At 46.0% G+C, this 18,027-nt stretch overlaps 1 protein-coding gene across 1 annotated transcript in view; it reads left to right on the top strand.

Moving 5' to 3' along the window:
- Positions 1 to 18,027, top strand: part of ATP9A (ATPase phospholipid transporting 9A (putative)) — a 130,688-nt gene that overhangs the window by 97,302 nt on the left and 15,359 nt on the right. Inside the window, exons 16-19 of the mRNA XM_065892099.1 lie at positions 5,713 to 5,805; positions 6,967 to 7,050; positions 8,664 to 8,834; positions 10,362 to 10,460. Of these exons, the coding sequence (XP_065748171.1) occupies positions 5,713 to 5,805; positions 6,967 to 7,050; positions 8,664 to 8,834; positions 10,362 to 10,460 (447 nt within the window). The remainder of the gene's footprint in view (positions 1 to 5,712; positions 5,806 to 6,966; positions 7,051 to 8,663; positions 8,835 to 10,361; positions 10,461 to 18,027) is intronic.

The following is an 18,027-nucleotide window of genomic DNA, read 5'->3' as shown; positions in this document are numbered from 1 at the left end:
GCCATTCTCTCTTGATACACGTTTAGGTCATTGCCACTTTTTTTGCCGATAGAAAGACCGCTGCCATGTGTAGCCTTGTCTGCTGCAGTCTCCACTGTACATATGTCCGTGTTTTTCTGTGGACTACACCCAGAGGTGGACTTGCTGGGTGGTAGAATGTATACATCTTTAACTTTACCAGGTTTTTTCAACTTTTTCTCCAAAGTGCTTATACTAATCTTAGTCCCACTGTTTTTCTACATCCTCACCAACACTTGATAGTGTCGGACTTTTAAAATCTTGCCAATCTGAATTAATACCTTGTTTTCCTATTTGCTCTTTTACTCGCACTTTCCATTCTGGGAAGCCTGGAAGCCCTGTGTTCATAAGCCACTCTGCTCAGTAGTTCTTAAACCTGGCTGATAGGGACTTCCCTGGTGGCGCAGTGGATAAGAATCTGCCTGCCAATGTAGGGGACACAGGTTCGAGCCCTGGTCCGGGAAGATCCCACATGCCGCAGAGCAACTAAGCCCATGTGCCACGACTACTGAGCCCTGTGCCACAACTACTGAAGCAGCATGCCACAACTACTGAAGCCAGCGTGCCTAGAACCCGTGCTCCGCAACAAGAGAAGCCACCACAGTGAGAAGCCGCGCACGCACAGCAGCGAAGAGTAGCCCCCGCTCGCCGCAACTAGAGAAAGCCTGAGCGCAGCAACGAAGACCCAGCATGGCCAAAAATAAATAAAACGAGATCTAAACAAACAAACAAACAAAACCTGGCTGATCATCGGAATTAACCATCGGAGCTTTAAAAATTGCAGACTACTTTGGTCCCAGTCCTATTTTGGTATTGAGATGGTTCCCTGGTGTTCTTAAAGGTTCTTCACATTGTTTGGCTTGGCTGGAGAAAATGCTGCCCCAGATCATGAGAATCTTTGGAATACGACTCTCTCATTTTTTAAACAAATGAGGATCCCCTCCGCCCTATCTACACAAGTGTTTCATGCCTTAGGGGTCAGAGTTGTAGATCCTATTGTAGTAAATTAGTAATAATAGAATTAGTAATAGGAGTAATTAGTAATAGTACTAGCAGCATTAGTAATAGGAACAGAGTTAGGAACAATAATAATAACAGAGGTAACATTTAAATGGTGCTTATTGGGTGCTAGTCACTGTTGTAAATGATTTGCATAAAGCAACTCATGTAATTCTCGTAATACCATTGCAGTTGGCATTTAACAGAGGAGAAAATTGAGGTATAGAGAGAAGAAGAAACCTCCCTAAGTTCCTATAGTTAGAAAAGGTGGAGCTGGGCTTCTGCCCCAGGCTGTCTGGCTCCCAGGTCATGCTCTTTACCGCCAGGCCCTGGGAGTTCGGGTGTGATGAGAGGGATGTGGGAAAGCTCACAGAGCACCCACAGTAATGTTGAGGGCAGTGTGTTAATTACGTATGGCGTTGTGACAGATTATCCCGCATGTGATGGCTTAAAACAACAGGAAGTATTATCTGACGATTTCTGGGGGCCAAGGAGTCCGGGTGCAGCCTCGCCGGGCCCTCTGCCTCGGGATCTCTCATAGGCTGCAGTCATCCAAGGTTCAGCCGGGGCAGGATTCACTGCCAGGTGAAATCAGTGTTGTCAGCAAGAGTCAGTTCCTTGCAGTTGTTGGGCTGAGGGCTTTAGTTCTATACCAGCTGCTGGCCAGAGGCCACCCTCATCCACTGCCCCACAGGCCTCTCCATAGACTGGCTCCCACATCAGCTGGCTTCACCCAAGTGAGTCTGTGAGAGTGTGAACAAGAGAGAAGGCACGTCATCTCAGAACCGACCTCCCTTCACTTTTGCCTTATTCTGTTATTAGAAGCAGGTCCCTGGGTCCAGCCCACCACTTGGTGGGCCTGGATCACCCAGGGGTGTGAACACCCCGGGAGGTGGGGAAAGTGGGAGTCACTGAAGAGGCTGTTTCTCCAGGTAAAAGTTAGAAACAGCTCCATGAGCTGCAGTACTGATGGTCCAGTGACACAGAGTACGAATGTGCCTTGAAAACGACACATTTTAAGGGATTTTTATGTCCCCGGTGCCAGTAGTCTTCAGACTCTACCAGACATACATCCTTGGCAGTTTTTGAGTGGGATGGGGGCTTTTCTTCCCATGCAGCTGCTGCTTTTCCCACTGGTCTGCACCTATCCTGCCCCGTGGCTTTTAAACCGTATCTTGAGTGCATGTCTGATGTCAGGAACATCCATGGCCTGGAAGCAGCCACATGATTCCTGTGGGTGGGTGTTTCCTGGGGAATTAGAGTCATTATCTACTATGGAATTGCTTTTATTTTGTTCCAGCCTTTATTTTTCCAAGTTCTAGGGCCATGGTCTATGTTGGAGTCATTTGAGGGTTGAATCATCATCAAATAGTCCCGATATCAGCCGTTCTAGAATAAGTGGGCTGAGTGCGTCACCCTTCCTTTAGTTGCAAAGGGCTATCATTCCCAGACATGCATCACATTTAATGAGATGTGACCCCTGTATCTTCTCACAGCAAGAACGGGATCTGTGTCTGGGAGTATGGGATACTGTTGGGTGGGCAAATCTATCATTACTTTACAATAGTGCTCCACCCTTCCCAGATTATGTTTTTAGAAAAATCAGCATTGGGAACAGATAAGTATGTATAGAAGGGGATCAGAACCTTTCATCTGTATTTTAATCACCCAAAGACAACCATTCTTGCCTTTTCAGGGAATTTCCCTTCAGTTTTTTCTCTAAGCATAAATGAGTGTAAATAGCCACACGCAATTTTATAAAACTGGCTTCAAACTCCACCTAAAGCTTTCTAAAACTCCCACCCCCTCCACTGAATAATAATGTTCTCATATTATTAAAACATGATTTTTATGATTTTAATGTGGGCATGGTGTTTTGCTGAAAAAATGTAGCATTATTTAATCAACTATTCCTTTCTTGGATACTTAGGTTGTTTTCCATCTCTCACTACTAACAATGAATCTGTGCACGTCCATCTTTGTTAGGCTGTCTTTAATGTGATGCATATTATTTTGCTAATATTTTTGTTTTCTGACCTGTCTCCCTCTCTATCTTTGGTTTTGCAGGGTGCAAATCCGTGCCCATGGCTGTGGAGCTAGCTCTCCACTTAGCACGAATCTCACTGTTCTCCTTTCGCGAAACGATTCTCATCCTGGGGCCATCTTGCCCCCAGGGGACATGGGGACACATCTGGGGACATTTTTAGTTGTTGCAGCTCAGAGGGTGGTGCCACTGGCATCTAGTGGATAGAGGTCAGGACAGCCTCATACCAAAGAACGTTCCAGCCCCAAATGTTCATCGTGCCAGGGCTGAGAAACTCTCTTCTGATGTGGCCATCTTTTCTGTCTGTTGTTTGAAAGTAACTGCCCAGTTACCTGATGTGAGGAAGTTTTCCCTCGGTTATAAAATGGTTCTCAACCTGGTTTAATGATGGTTGACAGTTATAGTTTTGTTCTCACCTGGCTCATCAACGCTCTTAAACTTATGTGTGAGCTCATGGACGGTTCTGTGCGGCATCTTCTTACCCTCACCAAGCAAGGTCTGGTCTTTCTGTGAATCTCTCTTCTGAGAAGGTCAGTGAGGTTAGAGAAGCCGGTTTTGTCGGGGCTTCCGTGTTTGTCTCTGTGTCGCCAGTTTTGTTTTTGTTGTGTTACAAGATGTTCCACTGCCCTCCCCTCACCCTTCCCCCTTGGCGTGCTGAAGTCGGATCACTGGTATAGATCATACCCTTGTCACTGTCTGAATAAAAGAGGCCTTTGAACAGGTGCCAGAGTCAGGCCACAGTGGAAAAAGATGAGGCCCCAAAACAATGCAACACAACCAGCAGATCTCTGTAAATTTATAGCATAATCTTGCCATAATATGGGAACGAAGTAACCTTGTGATGAACTTGGTGGGAGGAAATGACTAACGGGAGGAGACAGTCGGTACAGTATTTATATTGGCCAAGATGTCCGAGTTCTCTTGAGCCCCTTCTGGAGTAGAGGAAGCTGGGGAGGGGGACGTTATTTCCCATAGCAGCATTTGGGTGAAGGCGAAAGGAAAAAGAAACCTCAGATGCTTTCATGTTCAGACCCCACTGCTATCTTTGGCCCGAGTCACAAGCAAGCATAGATGCAATCCATCAAAGAAGCAGCCTGCAGTTCTAATGCTGTTCTAATGCTTTTAAAGTGCAGGTGCCTGTTCGTGGCCTGTGGGTGCTTTTATGAGTAAGCATGTTGTTCTGAAAGATTGTCCGTGATCAGAGGCATTCGGAAGTTACTTTAGTAGATGAAACTATACCACTGATTTGACCTTGGGTATTTATTTCCTATTCAATGAAGAGCTTACAGGCATGCATTCTGGGCTTCCTGGGGTAGCAGAATTTAGGCACAAGGTGGTGATGGCCGTGCTCAGTTAGCCTTGCTCATCTCCATTGCCTCCAGCCTCTCTGTGATGCAGGTCTGTGAGGAAAGAGTCATGGGATAAGAATTGACGATTTCACCGTCATTCCTTAAAGCCAGGGTTTCTCAGCCTCAGCACCATTGACATTTGGGGCGGGATGATTCTCTGTTGCAGGGACCGCCCTGTGCATTGTAGGCCGGTTAGCAGCATCCTTGGTCTCCACCCACTAGATGCCGGTAGCACCTCCCAGTTGAGATAATCAAATATGTGTCCAGACATTGTCGGAAGTCCCCTGGGGGCAAAACCACCCCCATTCAGACCCCCAGCTTAAACCTTGTTTTCTACAAACAGTGCGACTGAGGGTCTTGAGGAGTGACTGTCACCCCAACAGGAATAATAACACTGGGTGAGCGTTTTCTGTGGATGTTGGCCCTTTGCTACCTGCTCTATGTAGATGATCTTGTTTAAGCCCCAGCAAGCTATACGGTAAGAGTTGTTAGGATCCCGGTTTTACAGAGGAGGAAACTGAGGTCTAGAGAAAAGAAGTAGCTTGTCCAGGTGCACACAGCTGGGAGCTGGTACCGGGTCTAAGCATCTGATGTCTGTGCTGTGATGTCACCCTCTCCCCAGAAAATCTGGTCAGTGTGAACTGAAAATCTGGGTACTTTGCTCTCTAGCTAAGTCCTCAGGTAGACGTAAGGGTCCCACGTTGTCTAGAGCAGTAGCTGTCAACTGAGGCAATGTGTCCCCCAGGGGACATTTGTTAATGTCTGGAGACGTTTTGGTTGTCACCATGGGGGTTGCTGCTGGCATCTAGTGGGCTAGGGATGCCGCGGGAGATGATGCAGTGCAGAGTCCAGCCCCCTCACGGCAAAGAATTCTCCAGCCCCAAATATTAACAGTGCCGAGGCTGAGAAACCCTGATCTCGAGAATTATCTTACTTCCCGACTCTTGCTGGTAGACCACATTTTGGCAATACTGGCAGCCCCGCGTATAAATTTAAAATTATCTTACAGTGTGAGGGTCAGTCTGTTCCCGTTAGAATAGTAATAACTGTAAAAACAGAGTTCGTCAATCCTTTTGATCTTGCTTTCATCATTTAATGATTTTCCAAATGCTTTGAGTTTTCTTGTTTTCTGTGGCCTTTGCCCCAAAGTGAGGCTCCCCTCTCACTTTTCATCTTCGGCCAAGTGAGAAAACACTGGCGTCCACTGAGTACACTTTGTGCAGCGTCTCTCGTGGGAAGCGGCCACTGGAGCGGAACCAAGTGTTCCTCTTGGGTGTTCATTCCTCCCGGCCCCCCCTCTAGGATGAATCGACTGGGGAGATTACGTTTTACATGAAGGGAGCGGATGTCGTCATGGCTGGCATCGTGCAGTACAACGACTGGCTGGAGGAAGAGGTAAGCGTGACGTGGGGTGTGGAAACGGGGCCTCGGACGCGTGTCCTGGAGTCTGTCCCTTGCATGGAATAGTGAGGTGGGTCCCTGCATGCGTTTTCTGGGGCGATGTAACAAATCACCCCCAAACTTAGCAGCTTAGGAGGACGTGTGTAATTTCTTACAGTTTCTGCGAATCAGCAGTCCAGGCACAGCTTGGCTGGGTCCTCAGCTCAGGGTCTCTTCGGCTTTGGTCAAGGGGTCACCCAAGGCTGGGGTCTCATCTGAAGGCTCAGCTGGGGCGGGGCCCACTTCCCAGCCCACTTAGTGGTCATGGGCAGGATTCAGCTCCTCAGTGCCTCTAGGCCGGAGGCAGCCACGTTCCTTGCCATGTGGATGAAACAGAGAGAAGTGAAACAGAGAGATGAAACAGAGAGAAGTGACCTTGGAAACGACCTCCCCTCACTTTGCCACATTCTGTCTCTTAGGAACAAGGCACTGGGTCCAGTGCACACTCAGGGCAGGTGAACGTACAAGGGTGTGGGTACCAGGAGGCGGGCATCATGGGGCCCCGTCACAGGCCGCCTTGTCCCGGATTGTGATGTGGGAATTGGCTGCAGCAGGGAGGGAAGGAACCCTCCGGTCTGTCAGGCCGTTTCTGTTTCATCTCCCATCTCCAGGCGCAGAATTCACATTTTATGTTCAGTAATATCATATTTCCAATTAGTGAGTAACAAACCCAAATGCCGACAGGGGCTAGGCAGGTAACTCAGGTGAATGAAACGGGCCAGTATGTGTTTCCTGACAGCATCACACTTTGTGTGTTGAACGTGTTGGAATATTCTTCACTTGACAGCTGTGTTTCGTGGGACCGTGTGGAAACAGCCGCCTTTCAGTATCACTGGCTGTGGTCATTTGGGAAAGTGCTCTTGTCAAAGGTTCAGTTTTTCCAATGAGCCAGAAATCCAGATTAGTCTCTGAGATCTTACTGCATTGACTTAAATTTTGAGACCCCTTTGGGAGGTTTGCTGAGAGAGACTGCTTTAGGGGAAAGCAGCGTTCTGATTTACCATTGCGCTGTCCCCTTGGGAGGGGCATCCACTTCAGCCTCCAGCCCTCCCCAGAGAGAGTCCGGGATACAGAGCCCTTAGTGCGGCTCTCCGCTGACCAGGGTTTGCTTTTCAGTGTGGAAACATGGCCCGGGAAGGGCTGCGGGTGCTTGTGGTGGCGAAGAAATCTCTAGCAGAGGAGCAGTATCAAGACTTTGAGGTCAGTGGTTCCGTGACTTTTCTTTTACTTTTTAGCCCCACTCACCTCCCCATCTTCCCCTCCCTCATTCTGCTCTGGCCAGACTGACGTCATTTCTGAGCACACCAGGTTCTTCTCTCTGCCTAGTACTCTCCTCCCTCACAGAGCTCCAAGGCCCCCCTCCCTCACTTCCTTTGGGTCTCAGCTCAAATGCCGCCTCCTCTGAGAAATCTTCCTGGATCCCCCATCTAAAGCAGCCCCCCAAAAAAATAAATAAATAAATAAATAAATAAATAAAGCAGCCCCACCTCATCACTCCCCGTTGTCACCCTGTTGAACGTTCTTCACTGCATTTATCACCAGCTGTAATGACTTTATGTACGTATTTTCACATTCTTTTTTTTGCGGTACGTGGGCCTCTCACTGTTGTGGCCTCTCCCGTTGCGGGGCACAGGCTCCGGACACACAGGCTCAGCGGCCATGGCTCACGGGCCCAGCTGCTCCGCGGCATGTGGGATCTTTCCGGACCGGGGCACGAACCCGTGGCCCCTGCATCGACAGGCGGACTCTAAACCACTGCGCCACCAGGGAAGCCCTCAGATTATTTTTGATAGCTTCTTTCTGGAATAAAATCTTTTTGAGAGCAGAGACTTTATCAGTCTGGTTTGCTCTTGTACCCCAACACTTACGATAGTCATTATAAACCTTCTGAAAAATATGAAATGAAACCTTCAAATTTGAAATTGTAAACCTTCTTGAAGCCCTAATTTTTTTAAGCTGTAAAAAATGTTGGATTTGAACTCGATCATTGACTTTCACTGCCAAGGCTTCCAGTATAAATATGTCTTGTTAATTGTCATCTCGTCCCATGGATTGTGTGTTCCTTCAGGGGGAGGGTCCTTGTTGTACCCCCAGTCCTGGCACAAAGCTGAATGAATGTATTTACACGTGACTGAAGGGGAGAGAGACCAGGTTGGGGGAAAGGCTTCTGCGGGCCTTGTCCTGCTCCACCCAGAGAAACTGTGCTTGGGTCTGTCTCTTTTATGTGCTTGAGTTCTTTGTAAAGTTTTATTTAACGAGAGTTCTAGCCCTGATAAAATTCTACCTTTCTTTCAATTTTAAAGGCATATGCTTTGTGACTGCTGTATCTTTGTTAACACCGTAAAGAGGAGATAAGCAGAAGGGTTGGGTCGATGGTCTTTGGAAGTAAGACTTTGTCTTTAGACAACCTGGTGGTCAAGAGTTCTTGGTTACAGAGCATATGCTGTGTGGGGAGAATCTACTGTCTTTTGAGGTCTCGAGTTGTACTAATCCTTGTAAAAACCCAGTGAAGTTGGGGCCGTTATTGCCTCTTCGGGGAGGAAAACAATTGAGGCTCAGAGAAGTTAAGTGACCTGCTAGAAGTTGCACAGCAGGTGAGTGTAGAGCAAAGGGTGGAGCTCCGGTCTGTCCAGTTCCAGCGTCTGGACTGATGAACTGGGAAGGAGGCTGGAGGTCTCAGTTTCACCCCTTTGAGGTTCACCCAGGTGCTGGGGTCCCTGCCCTGTGTGGGGGATGAGACGCTCCCACTGCCAGTTGGTCCGCCTTGCACCTCCCCATCCTAAGTGGTGACAGTGTCCCCTGGTGTGTCCCAGGCCCGCTATGTCCAGGCCAAGCTGAGTGTGCACGACCGTTCCCTCAAAGTGGCCACAGTGATCGAGAGCCTGGAGATGGAGATGGAGCTGCTGTGCCTGACAGGGGTGGAGGACCAGCTCCAGGCGGACGTGAGGCCCACCCTGGAGACCCTGAGGAACGCCGGCATCAAGGTAGGGTGAGCCTGCCTGGACCCACTGCTGAAATAGGTTGCCACGTGGCAGTGAATTCCAGACTTAGACCAGTGATCCTGTCAGCGGAGGGTGAAAATTAGAGATGGGGGGAGGCGGGGCCGAGGATGGAAGTAGTGACAGGGAACCGGGCTCGGACAGTGACCTGTAGCCCTCCCGTCCTTGACAGCTGTGGAAGACGTCTTGTGTGTCCGCTTTTGCTGCCGGCTTCCCCTCTGCATGCCGGGCTCCATGGAGACAGGACCGAGAGCATCTCCTTAGCTCTCAGGACCAGCTGTGTCCCGCGCATTTGTGGTGTTTGTTATATTCTTTTTGAGTGTCCGGCCAGCCAACCAATCTGTCTTTTGGTCTGGGTAACTGAATGACCACCCAACAGAGTGACCATCTGCCCCAACAAACTGCTGTATTTACATTTTTGTTTGGGGCCCAAAAATACATATCTGGTAGTTTAATCCGGAGACGCCAGTAGAGGGTGTCTGGGGAGCGGGCTCCATCTCAGCCGACCCAAGCAAGGGATCGGCAAACTCATCGGCTAGAAGCTCCTGAAAATACGTAGGTTAAGCTGCCTGCCTCTGCCCAGAGCAGCTCTGGGCTGCGTCCTTGGGCCCACATCTGGCACGAGTGCCGTGAGCGGGGCGATGTCAGCAGGACGGATGAGGCCTGGGCCTCCGTTTCCCACCTCATAAAGTTACTGTGAAGGAACAACGCACAGCACTTAACAGGTGCCCGGCACGGTGAACACTCGGGGAACCTTTGTCGTTATTTTCTTTCCTGCGCTTCCCCTGCCGCCAAGATACCCTTTGTCCGATGACTCTAAGGCCCCCTCCCCACTTCCCCACTGGGAGCAGAGGGAGCAGAGGGTTAATGGGTGAATCAGCAGGGTAGGAAGCACATCCATTTAGACTCTGAAGACCTGGGTTCTGGGCCTGGTCGGGACAGGAACTAGCTGTGTGGCTTTGGGCAAGTCACCCACCCTCTCTGAGCCTGCCACAGTGAGGCGCACAGTGCTCAGTTATGAGGCGAGGAAGACCTGGCACGTTTACTGTCGGCGTTTTAATTAGGGTTCAGCCCCCTGAGATTGCTCGGGGGCATCCGGCCGTGTAGAAAGACCCTGTGGAACGTGACAAATCAGTGTTTCCTGTGGGACATGGAAGTGACCCCTCGTCCATACAGCCTTCCCCTTCTTTGAGATTATTTATTGCTTTAAGGAAAGTTTCCGGAACGGGGATTAGGAGGGCAGAGGCTGAGCTTCACGACGTCTGCTGCAGCATGTGGCCAGTTTTTCAAAAGTGCCACACCAGCTTTTCCTGCCACCAGCGGCAGACGCCCAAGGTCTTGAAGCCCTTGAACTGGGGCCTTTCCTGTGGTTCGTTGGGGACATTGTAGGCCTCAAGGAGGTAAATGGAACGTATCAAGTTCAGCTTGATGTGTTTGGAAACTCGGCTGACACAGGCGACAGGCTAGCCTCAAACGCTAACCAAGGGGACCCCTTCCATGCGGTAATTTCAGGTTTGGATGCTGACGGGGGACAAGCTGGAGACAGCTACATGCACAGCAAAGAATGCACATCTGGTGACCAGAAACCAAGACATCCACGTTTTTCGGCTGGTAAAGCGTTGTCTGCTCTGGGGCCCTGTGGGGTGATGCTGCCGTTTGCCCTGTAACCTCATAGCCTCGCGTGGACCCCTGGGTGGGGGGTGGCGGGAGCTCACGTCGTTGGTTTGGGTGGGATCACTGAATGACCCAGGCGAGGCTCAACGATTCCTGCCGGTGGTGGTGCAGGAGCGCCTGGTTACCGCCCCATGTTAACCTGTGTTCTTAACCCGGTGCTGACTGTGGTCCCTTTGAGGAGCTGACGGGAGTTAGGCATGATCAGCGTAAAGGATGCAGATGAGCTCATACATGTGAAATTGTACATACAAGTCTGGGATTTTCCTGAACCCTTCGAAGCCCAGTCCTTGGGTAGGAAATCAGTTCCAGATCGCAGATACTGGCCTGTCTTCCCTCCTGAAGGAAACCCTTGAGTAACCTTTAGAAGGAGGCGTGTTGGGAATTCCCTGCCCTGGTGGCCAGCGCTTGGCCCAAACAGTGCAGGCACAAGGAGCTGCTCCAGGGCTCGAAGCCAAGGACGGTGATTTGCCTTATTGAGTTGGGAGTTGGGAGGGGCACTAGGTCCCCTCTGGGGCCAGATGTGGTGGTCCTACTTATCTGTCATCAGAGCTACCAAGCCAGACAACTGGATCTAGACGTTTTGGGGGTCTCCCCCCATACCCCTGCCTTTGGTCTATAGCCCGTTGAAGCTTTGTGAAATCCAGCAGTTTCGGGACTAGCACAACTAGCATCGTGTAGAGACAGATACAGTGGATCCTCATTATGGATTCTGTATTTGCAAATTCACCCACTCACTAAAACTTGTTTGTAACCCGAAAATCAATACTCGAGGTGCTTTCAGAGCCCTATATGGACGCATTCACAGCAGTGGAAAGTTTGAGTCATCTGACGAGTGAGTTCCTAACTGAAGTGGAGAGGGGCGACGCTCTGCCTTTTTAAAAAAAATTTATTGATTGGTTTATTTTCGGCTGTGTTGCTGCGTGCAGTCTTTCTCTAGTTGCGGTGAGCGGGGCCTACTCTTTGTTGCGGTGCACGGGCTTCTCATTGCGGTGGCTTCTCCTGTTGCAGAGCACGGGCTCTAGGTGCGCGGGCTTCAGTAGTTGTGGCTCGCGGGCTCTAGAGTGCAGGCTCAGTAGTTGTGGCACACGGGCTTAGTTGCTCCACGGCATGTGGGATCTTCCCGGACCAGGGCTCAAACCCGTGTCCCCTGCATTGGCAGGCGGATTCTTAACCACTGCGCCACTAGGGAAGCCCGCTCTGCCTTCTTGTCTCAGCTCTCAGGCGGACGCAAGGGTCCTTTTCAGTCTACTCAGTGCCACGTTTTTTGCATTTTTGTGGGGTTTTTTGTTAGCAGTTTCACTGTTTAACATGGCCCCCAGCACAGAGCTGGGAACTGACCATATCCCTGAGTGCAGGAAGGCTGTGATGAGGCTCCTGGAGATAAGCTTCCTCCAGGCATGAGTTATGGTCCTGTTGGCCATGAGTCTAGTGTTAATGAATCAATAATAAACATATTTTTTAATTAAAATTTTTTTTAATTGAAGTGTAGTTGACGTACAGTATTATATGTTTCAGGTGTGCAACACACTGATTCACAGTTTTTAAAAGTTATATTCCATTTATAATTATAAAATACTGTCTATATTCCCTGTGCTGTACAATATATCTTTGTGGCTTATTTATTTTATTTTTTAATTCTTTAATAGATCTTTATTGGAGTATAATTGCTTCACGATACTGTGTTAGTCTCTGTTGTACAACAAAGTGAATCAGCCGTATGCATACATATGTCCCCATATCCCCTCCCTCTTGAGCCTCCCTCCCACCCTCCCTATCCCACCCCTCTAGGTGGTCACAAAGCACCGAGCTGATCTCCCTGTGCTATGGGGCTGCTTCCCACTAGCGGTCTGTTTTACATTTGGTAGTGTATATATGTCCATGCCACTCTCACTTCGCCCCAGCTTCTCCCTCTACCCCTGTGTCCTCAAGTCCATTCTCTATGTCTGTGTCTTTATTCCTGCCCTGCCATTAGGTTTATCAGTACCTTTTTTTTTTTTTTTTTTTTTTTAGATTCCATATATATGTGTTAGCATACGGTATTTGTTTTTCTCTTTCTGACTTACTTCACTCTGTATGACAGACTCTAGGTCCATCCACCTCACTACAAATAACTCAATTTCGTTTCTTTTTATGGCTGAGTAATATTTCATTGTATATATGTGCCACATCTTCTTTATCCATTCATCTGTGGATGGACATTTAAGTTGCTTCCATGTCCTGGCTATTGTAAATAGAACTGCAGTGAATATTGTGGTACATGTCTTTTTTTGAATTATGGTTTTCTCAGGGTATATGCCCAGTAGTGGGATTGCTGGGTCATATGGTAGTTCTGTTTTTAGTTTCTTAAGGAACTTTCATACTGTTCTCCATAGTGGTTGTATCAATTTACATTCCCACCAACAGTGCAGGAGGGTTCCTTTTTTACTACACCGTTTCCAGCATTTATTGATTCTAGATTTTTTGATAATGGCCATTCTGACCGGCGTGAGGTGATACCTCGTAATTTTGATTTGCATTTCTCTAGTAATTAGTGATGTTGAGCATCTTTTTATATGCCTCTTGGCCATCTGTATGTCTTATTTGGTGAAATGTCTATTTAGGTGTTCTGCCCATTTTTTAATTGGATTGTTTGTTTTTTTGATATTGAGCTCCATGAGCTGTTTGTATATTTTGGAGAATAATCCTTTGTCCATTGTTTCATTTGCAAATATTTTCTCCCATTCTGAGGGTTGTCTTTTCATCTTGTTTGTGGTTTCTTTTGCTGTGCAAAAGCTTTGAAGTTTAATTAGGTCCAATTTGTTTAGTTTTGTTTTTATTTTCATTACTCTAGGAGGTGGGTCAAAAAAGATCTTGCTGTGATTTATGTCAAAGAGTGTTCTTCCTGTGTTTTCCTCTGAGAGTTTTGTAGTGTCTGGTTTTACATTTAGGTCTTTAATCCATTTGGAGTTTATTTTTGTGTATGGTGTTAGGGAGTGTTCTAATTTCATTCTTTTACATGTAGCTGTCCAGTTTTCCCAGCACCACTTATTGAAGAAGCACCATTGTATGTTCTTGCCTCCTTTGTCATAAATTAGGTGACCATATTTGCGTGGGTTTATCTCTGGGCTTTCTATCCTGTACCATTGATCTATGTTTCTGTTCTTGTGTCATTACCATACTGTCTTGATTACTGTAGCTTTGTAGTATAGTTTGAAGTCAGAGAGCCTGATTCCTCTAGCTCTGTTTTTCTTTCTCAAGATTGCTTTGGCTATCCAGGGTCTTTTGTGTTTCCATACGAATTGTAAAATTTTTTTGTTCTAATTCTGTGAAGAATGCCGTAGGTAGTTTGATAGGGATTGCGTTGAATCTGTAGATTGCTTTGGGTGGTACAGTCATTTTCACAATATTCATCTTCTAATCCAAGAACATGGTATATTTCTCCGCCTCTTTGTGTCATCTTTGATTTCTTTCATCATTGTCTTATAGTTTTCTGACAAGTCTTTTGCCTCCTTAGGTTGGTTTATCCTTGGTATTTTATTCTTTTTGTTGTGATGGTAAATGGGATTGTTTCCTTAATTTCTCTTTCTGATTTTTCGTTGTTAGTGTATAGGATTGCTAGAGATTTCTGTGCATTAATTTTGTATTCTGCAACCTTACCAAATTCATTGATCAGTTCTAGTAGTTTTCTGGTGGCATCTAGGATTTTCCATGTATAGTATCATGTAACCTGCAAACAGTGACAGTTTTACTTCTTTTCCAACTTGTATGCCTTTTATTTCTTTTTCTTCTCTGATTGCCGTGGCTAGGACTTCCAAAACTGTTGAAGAGGAGTGGCAAGAGTGGACATCCGTGTCTTGTTCCTGATCTTACAGGAAATGCTTTCAGTTTTTCACCATTGATTATGATGCTTTCTGTGGGTCTGTCATATATGGCCTTTATTATGTTGAGGTAGGTTCCCTTTATGCCCATTTTCTGGAGCGTTTTTATTATAAATCGGTGTTGAATTTTGTCAAAAGCTTTTTCTGCATCTGTTGAGATGATCATATGGTTTTTATCCTTCAATTTGTTAACATAGTGTATCACATTGATTGATTTGCGTATATTGAAGAATCCTCACATCCCTGGGATAAATCCTACTTGATCATGGTGTATGATCCTTTTAATGTGTTGTTGGACTCTGTTTGCTAGTATTTTGTTCAGGATTTTTGCATCTATGTTCATCAGCGATAGTGGTCTATAATTTTCTTTTTTTGTGATACCTTTTTCTGGTTTTGGTATCAGGGTGGTGGCTTTGTAGGATGAATTTGGGAGTGTTCCTCCCTCTGCAGTTTTTGGAAGAGTTTGAGAAGAATCTGTGTTAGCCCTTCTCTAAATGTTTGATAGAATTCACCTGTGAAGGCATCTGGTCCTGGACTTTTGTTTATTGGAAGATTTTTAATTACGGATTCAATTTCATTACTTGTGATAGGTCTGTTTATGTTTTCTAATTCTTCCTGATTCAGTCTTGGAAAACTGCACCTTTCCAAGAATTTGTCCACTTATTCATGGTTGTCCATTTTATTGGTATATAGCTGTTTGTAGTAGTCTCTGATAATCCTTTGTATTTCTGCAATGTCAGTTGTGATTTCTCCTTTTTCATTTCTAATTTTATTGATTTGCATCCTCTCCCTTTTTTTCCTGACAAGTCTGGCTAAGGGTTTATCAATTTTGTTTATCTTCTCAAAGAACCGGCTTTTCGTTTTATTGATCTTTGCTATTGTTTTCTTTGTTTCTGTTTCATCTATTTCTGCTCTGATCTTTATGATTTCTTTCCTTCTACTGACTTTGGGTTTTCTTTGTTCTTCTTCCTCTAGTTGCTTTAGGTGTAGGGTTAGACGGTTTATTTGAGATTTTTCTTGTTTCTTGAGGTGACATTGAATTGCTATAAACTTCCCTCTTAGAACTGCTTTTGCTACATCCCATAGATTTTGGGTCGTCGTGTTTTTGTTGTCATTTGTCTCTATGTATTTTTTTATTTCTTCTTTGATTTCTTCAGTGATCTCTTGGTTATTTAGTAGTGCACTGTTTAGCCTCCATGTATTTGTGTTTTTTTACAGTTTTTTTCCCCTGTAATTGATTTCCAGTCTCATCATGTTGTGGTCAGAAAAGATGCTTGATACGATTTCAGTTTTCTTAAATTTTCCAAGGCTTGATTTGTGACCCAAGATGTGATCTATCCTGGAGAATGTTCTGTGTGCACTTGAGAAGAAAGTGTATTCTTCCACTTTCGTGTGGAATGTTCTATAAATGTCAATTAAATGTATCTGACCTATTGTGTCATTTAAAGCTTGTGTTTCCTTATTTATTTTCTGTTTGGATGATCTGTCCATTGGTGTAAGTGGGGCGTTAAAGTCCCCTACTATTACTGTGTTACTGTCCATTTCCACTTTCATGGTTGTTAGCATTTGCCTTATGTATTGAGGTGTTCCTATTTTGGGTGCATAAACATTTATAATTGTTATAGCTTCTTCTTGGATTGATCCCTTGATCATTATGTAGTGTCCTTCCTTATCTCTTCTAACAGTCTTTATTTTAAAGTCTATTTTATCTGATACAAGTATTGTTACTCCAGCTTTCTTTTGATTTCCATTTGCATGGTATATGTTTTCCCATCCCTTCACTTTCAGTGTGTATGTGTCCCTAGGTGTGAAGTGGGTCTCTTGTCGACAGCATATATATGGGTCCTGTTTTTGTATCCATTTAGCTAGTCTGTGTCTTTTGGTTGGGGCATTTAATCCATTTACATTCAAGGTTATTATCGAGATGTATGTTTCTATTACCGTTTTCTTAATTGTTTTGGGTTTGTTTTTGTGGGTCTGCTTCTTGTCTTGTGTTTCCTGCCTAGAGAAGTTTCCTTAGCATTTGGTGTAAAGCTCGCTTGGTGGTGCAGAATTCTCTTAGCTTTTGCTTGTCTGAAAGCTTTTGATTTCTCTGTTGAATCTGAATGAGATCCTTGCTGGGTAGAGTAATCTTGGTTATAGGTTTTTCTCTTTCATCACTGTAAGTGTATCCTGCCACTCCCTTCTGGCATGCAGAGTTTCTGCTGAAAAATCAGCTGATAACCCTATGGGGATTCCTTTGTATGTTATTTTTTGGTTTACCCTTGCTGCCTTTAATATTTTTTCTTTGAATTTAATTTTTGTTAGTCTGATTAATATGTGTCTTGGTGTGTTTCTCCTAGGGTTTATACTGTATGGGACTCTCTGCATTTCCTGGACTTGGGTGACTAATTCCTTTCCCATGTTAGGGAAGTTTTCTACTGTAATCTCCTCAGATATTTTCCCAGACCCTTTGTTTTAATCTTCTTCTCCTGGGACCCCTATAATTCGAATGTTGGTGTGTTTATTGTTGTCCCAGAGGTCTCTGAGACTGTCCTCAATTCTTTTCATTCTTTTTTCTTTATTCTGCTCCTTGGCAGTTATTTCCACCATTTTGTCTTCCAGCTCACTTATTCGTTCTTCTGCCTCCGTTATTCTGTTATTGATTCCTTCTAGTGTATTTTTCATTTCAGTTATTGTGTCGTTCAACTCTGTTCTTTGGTTCTTCTAGATCTTTGTTAAACATTTCTTGTATTTTTTCAGTCTGTGCCTCCGTTCTGTTTCTGAGATTCAGGATCATCTTTACTGTCTGAATTCTTTTTCAGGTAGATTGCCTGTTTCCTCTTTGGTCTTGTAGGTTTTTACCTTGCTCCTTCGTCTCTGACATATTTCTTTTGCCAGCTCTTTTTTTTTTGATGAGTGGGATTGTGTTCCTTTTTTACTCGTTGTTTGGCCTGAGACTTCAAAAACTGGAGTTCGTAGGCTGTTGTATAGAGCTGGGTCTTGGTGCCGACATGAGGACCTTCGGGAGACCTCATTCTGGTGAATATTCCCTGGGGTCTGGGGTTCTCTGTTAGTCCAAGTGGTTCAGACTTGGAGCTCCCACCACAGGAGCTTCGGCCCAACCCCCGGCTCATGAACCAAGATCCTGTAAGCTGTGTGGGGCGGCAAAAAAAAAAAAAAAAAAAAAAGAACAATAACAAAGTAAAAAATAAAATCAGACTAGGAAACTAACAGGTATGTTGGAAAGAATATAAAAATAAAAATATGGATGAAACAACAACCGGAAGGTAAAACCAGAACCACAATAGTAAAAAAGAGGAGGAGAAAGAAAAAGAAAAAGGTGGAAAAGGCCTTGGCTGTGGAGGATGGGGCCTAAGCAGGGGTGGGGTTTGGGTGGTGGGCAGGGCCTATGCTTAGGACCCACAGGGCTGAAAAAGGCCCTGGGGGTGTAGGGGGTGGGGCTTAGGCTCAACAGAACAGAAGGGGCCCAGGTGGGCCTCCTGCCTCTGGTCTCAGAGGGTGGGGGACCCCACCTGGGAGCCCAGGAGGGCTCGAGTGGGTGAGGCAAACGCCCTCTGCTGCTCTCCTCCAGTCCCCAAGGGCCTCTCCCGCCTGCCTCTCCTGTTCTCCCGCGGCATCCTTCCTACACCCCCAGGACCAACGGG

The sequence above is a fragment of the Phocoena phocoena genome, chromosome 15 (genome assembly GCF_963924675.1).
Source record: "Phocoena phocoena chromosome 15, mPhoPho1.1, whole genome shotgun sequence".
Lineage (NCBI taxonomy): Eukaryota > Metazoa > Chordata > Mammalia > Artiodactyla > Phocoenidae > Phocoena > Phocoena phocoena.
The sequence above is the reverse complement of the archived record's forward strand: the minus strand, read 5'-3'. Positions and strand labels throughout refer to the sequence as shown.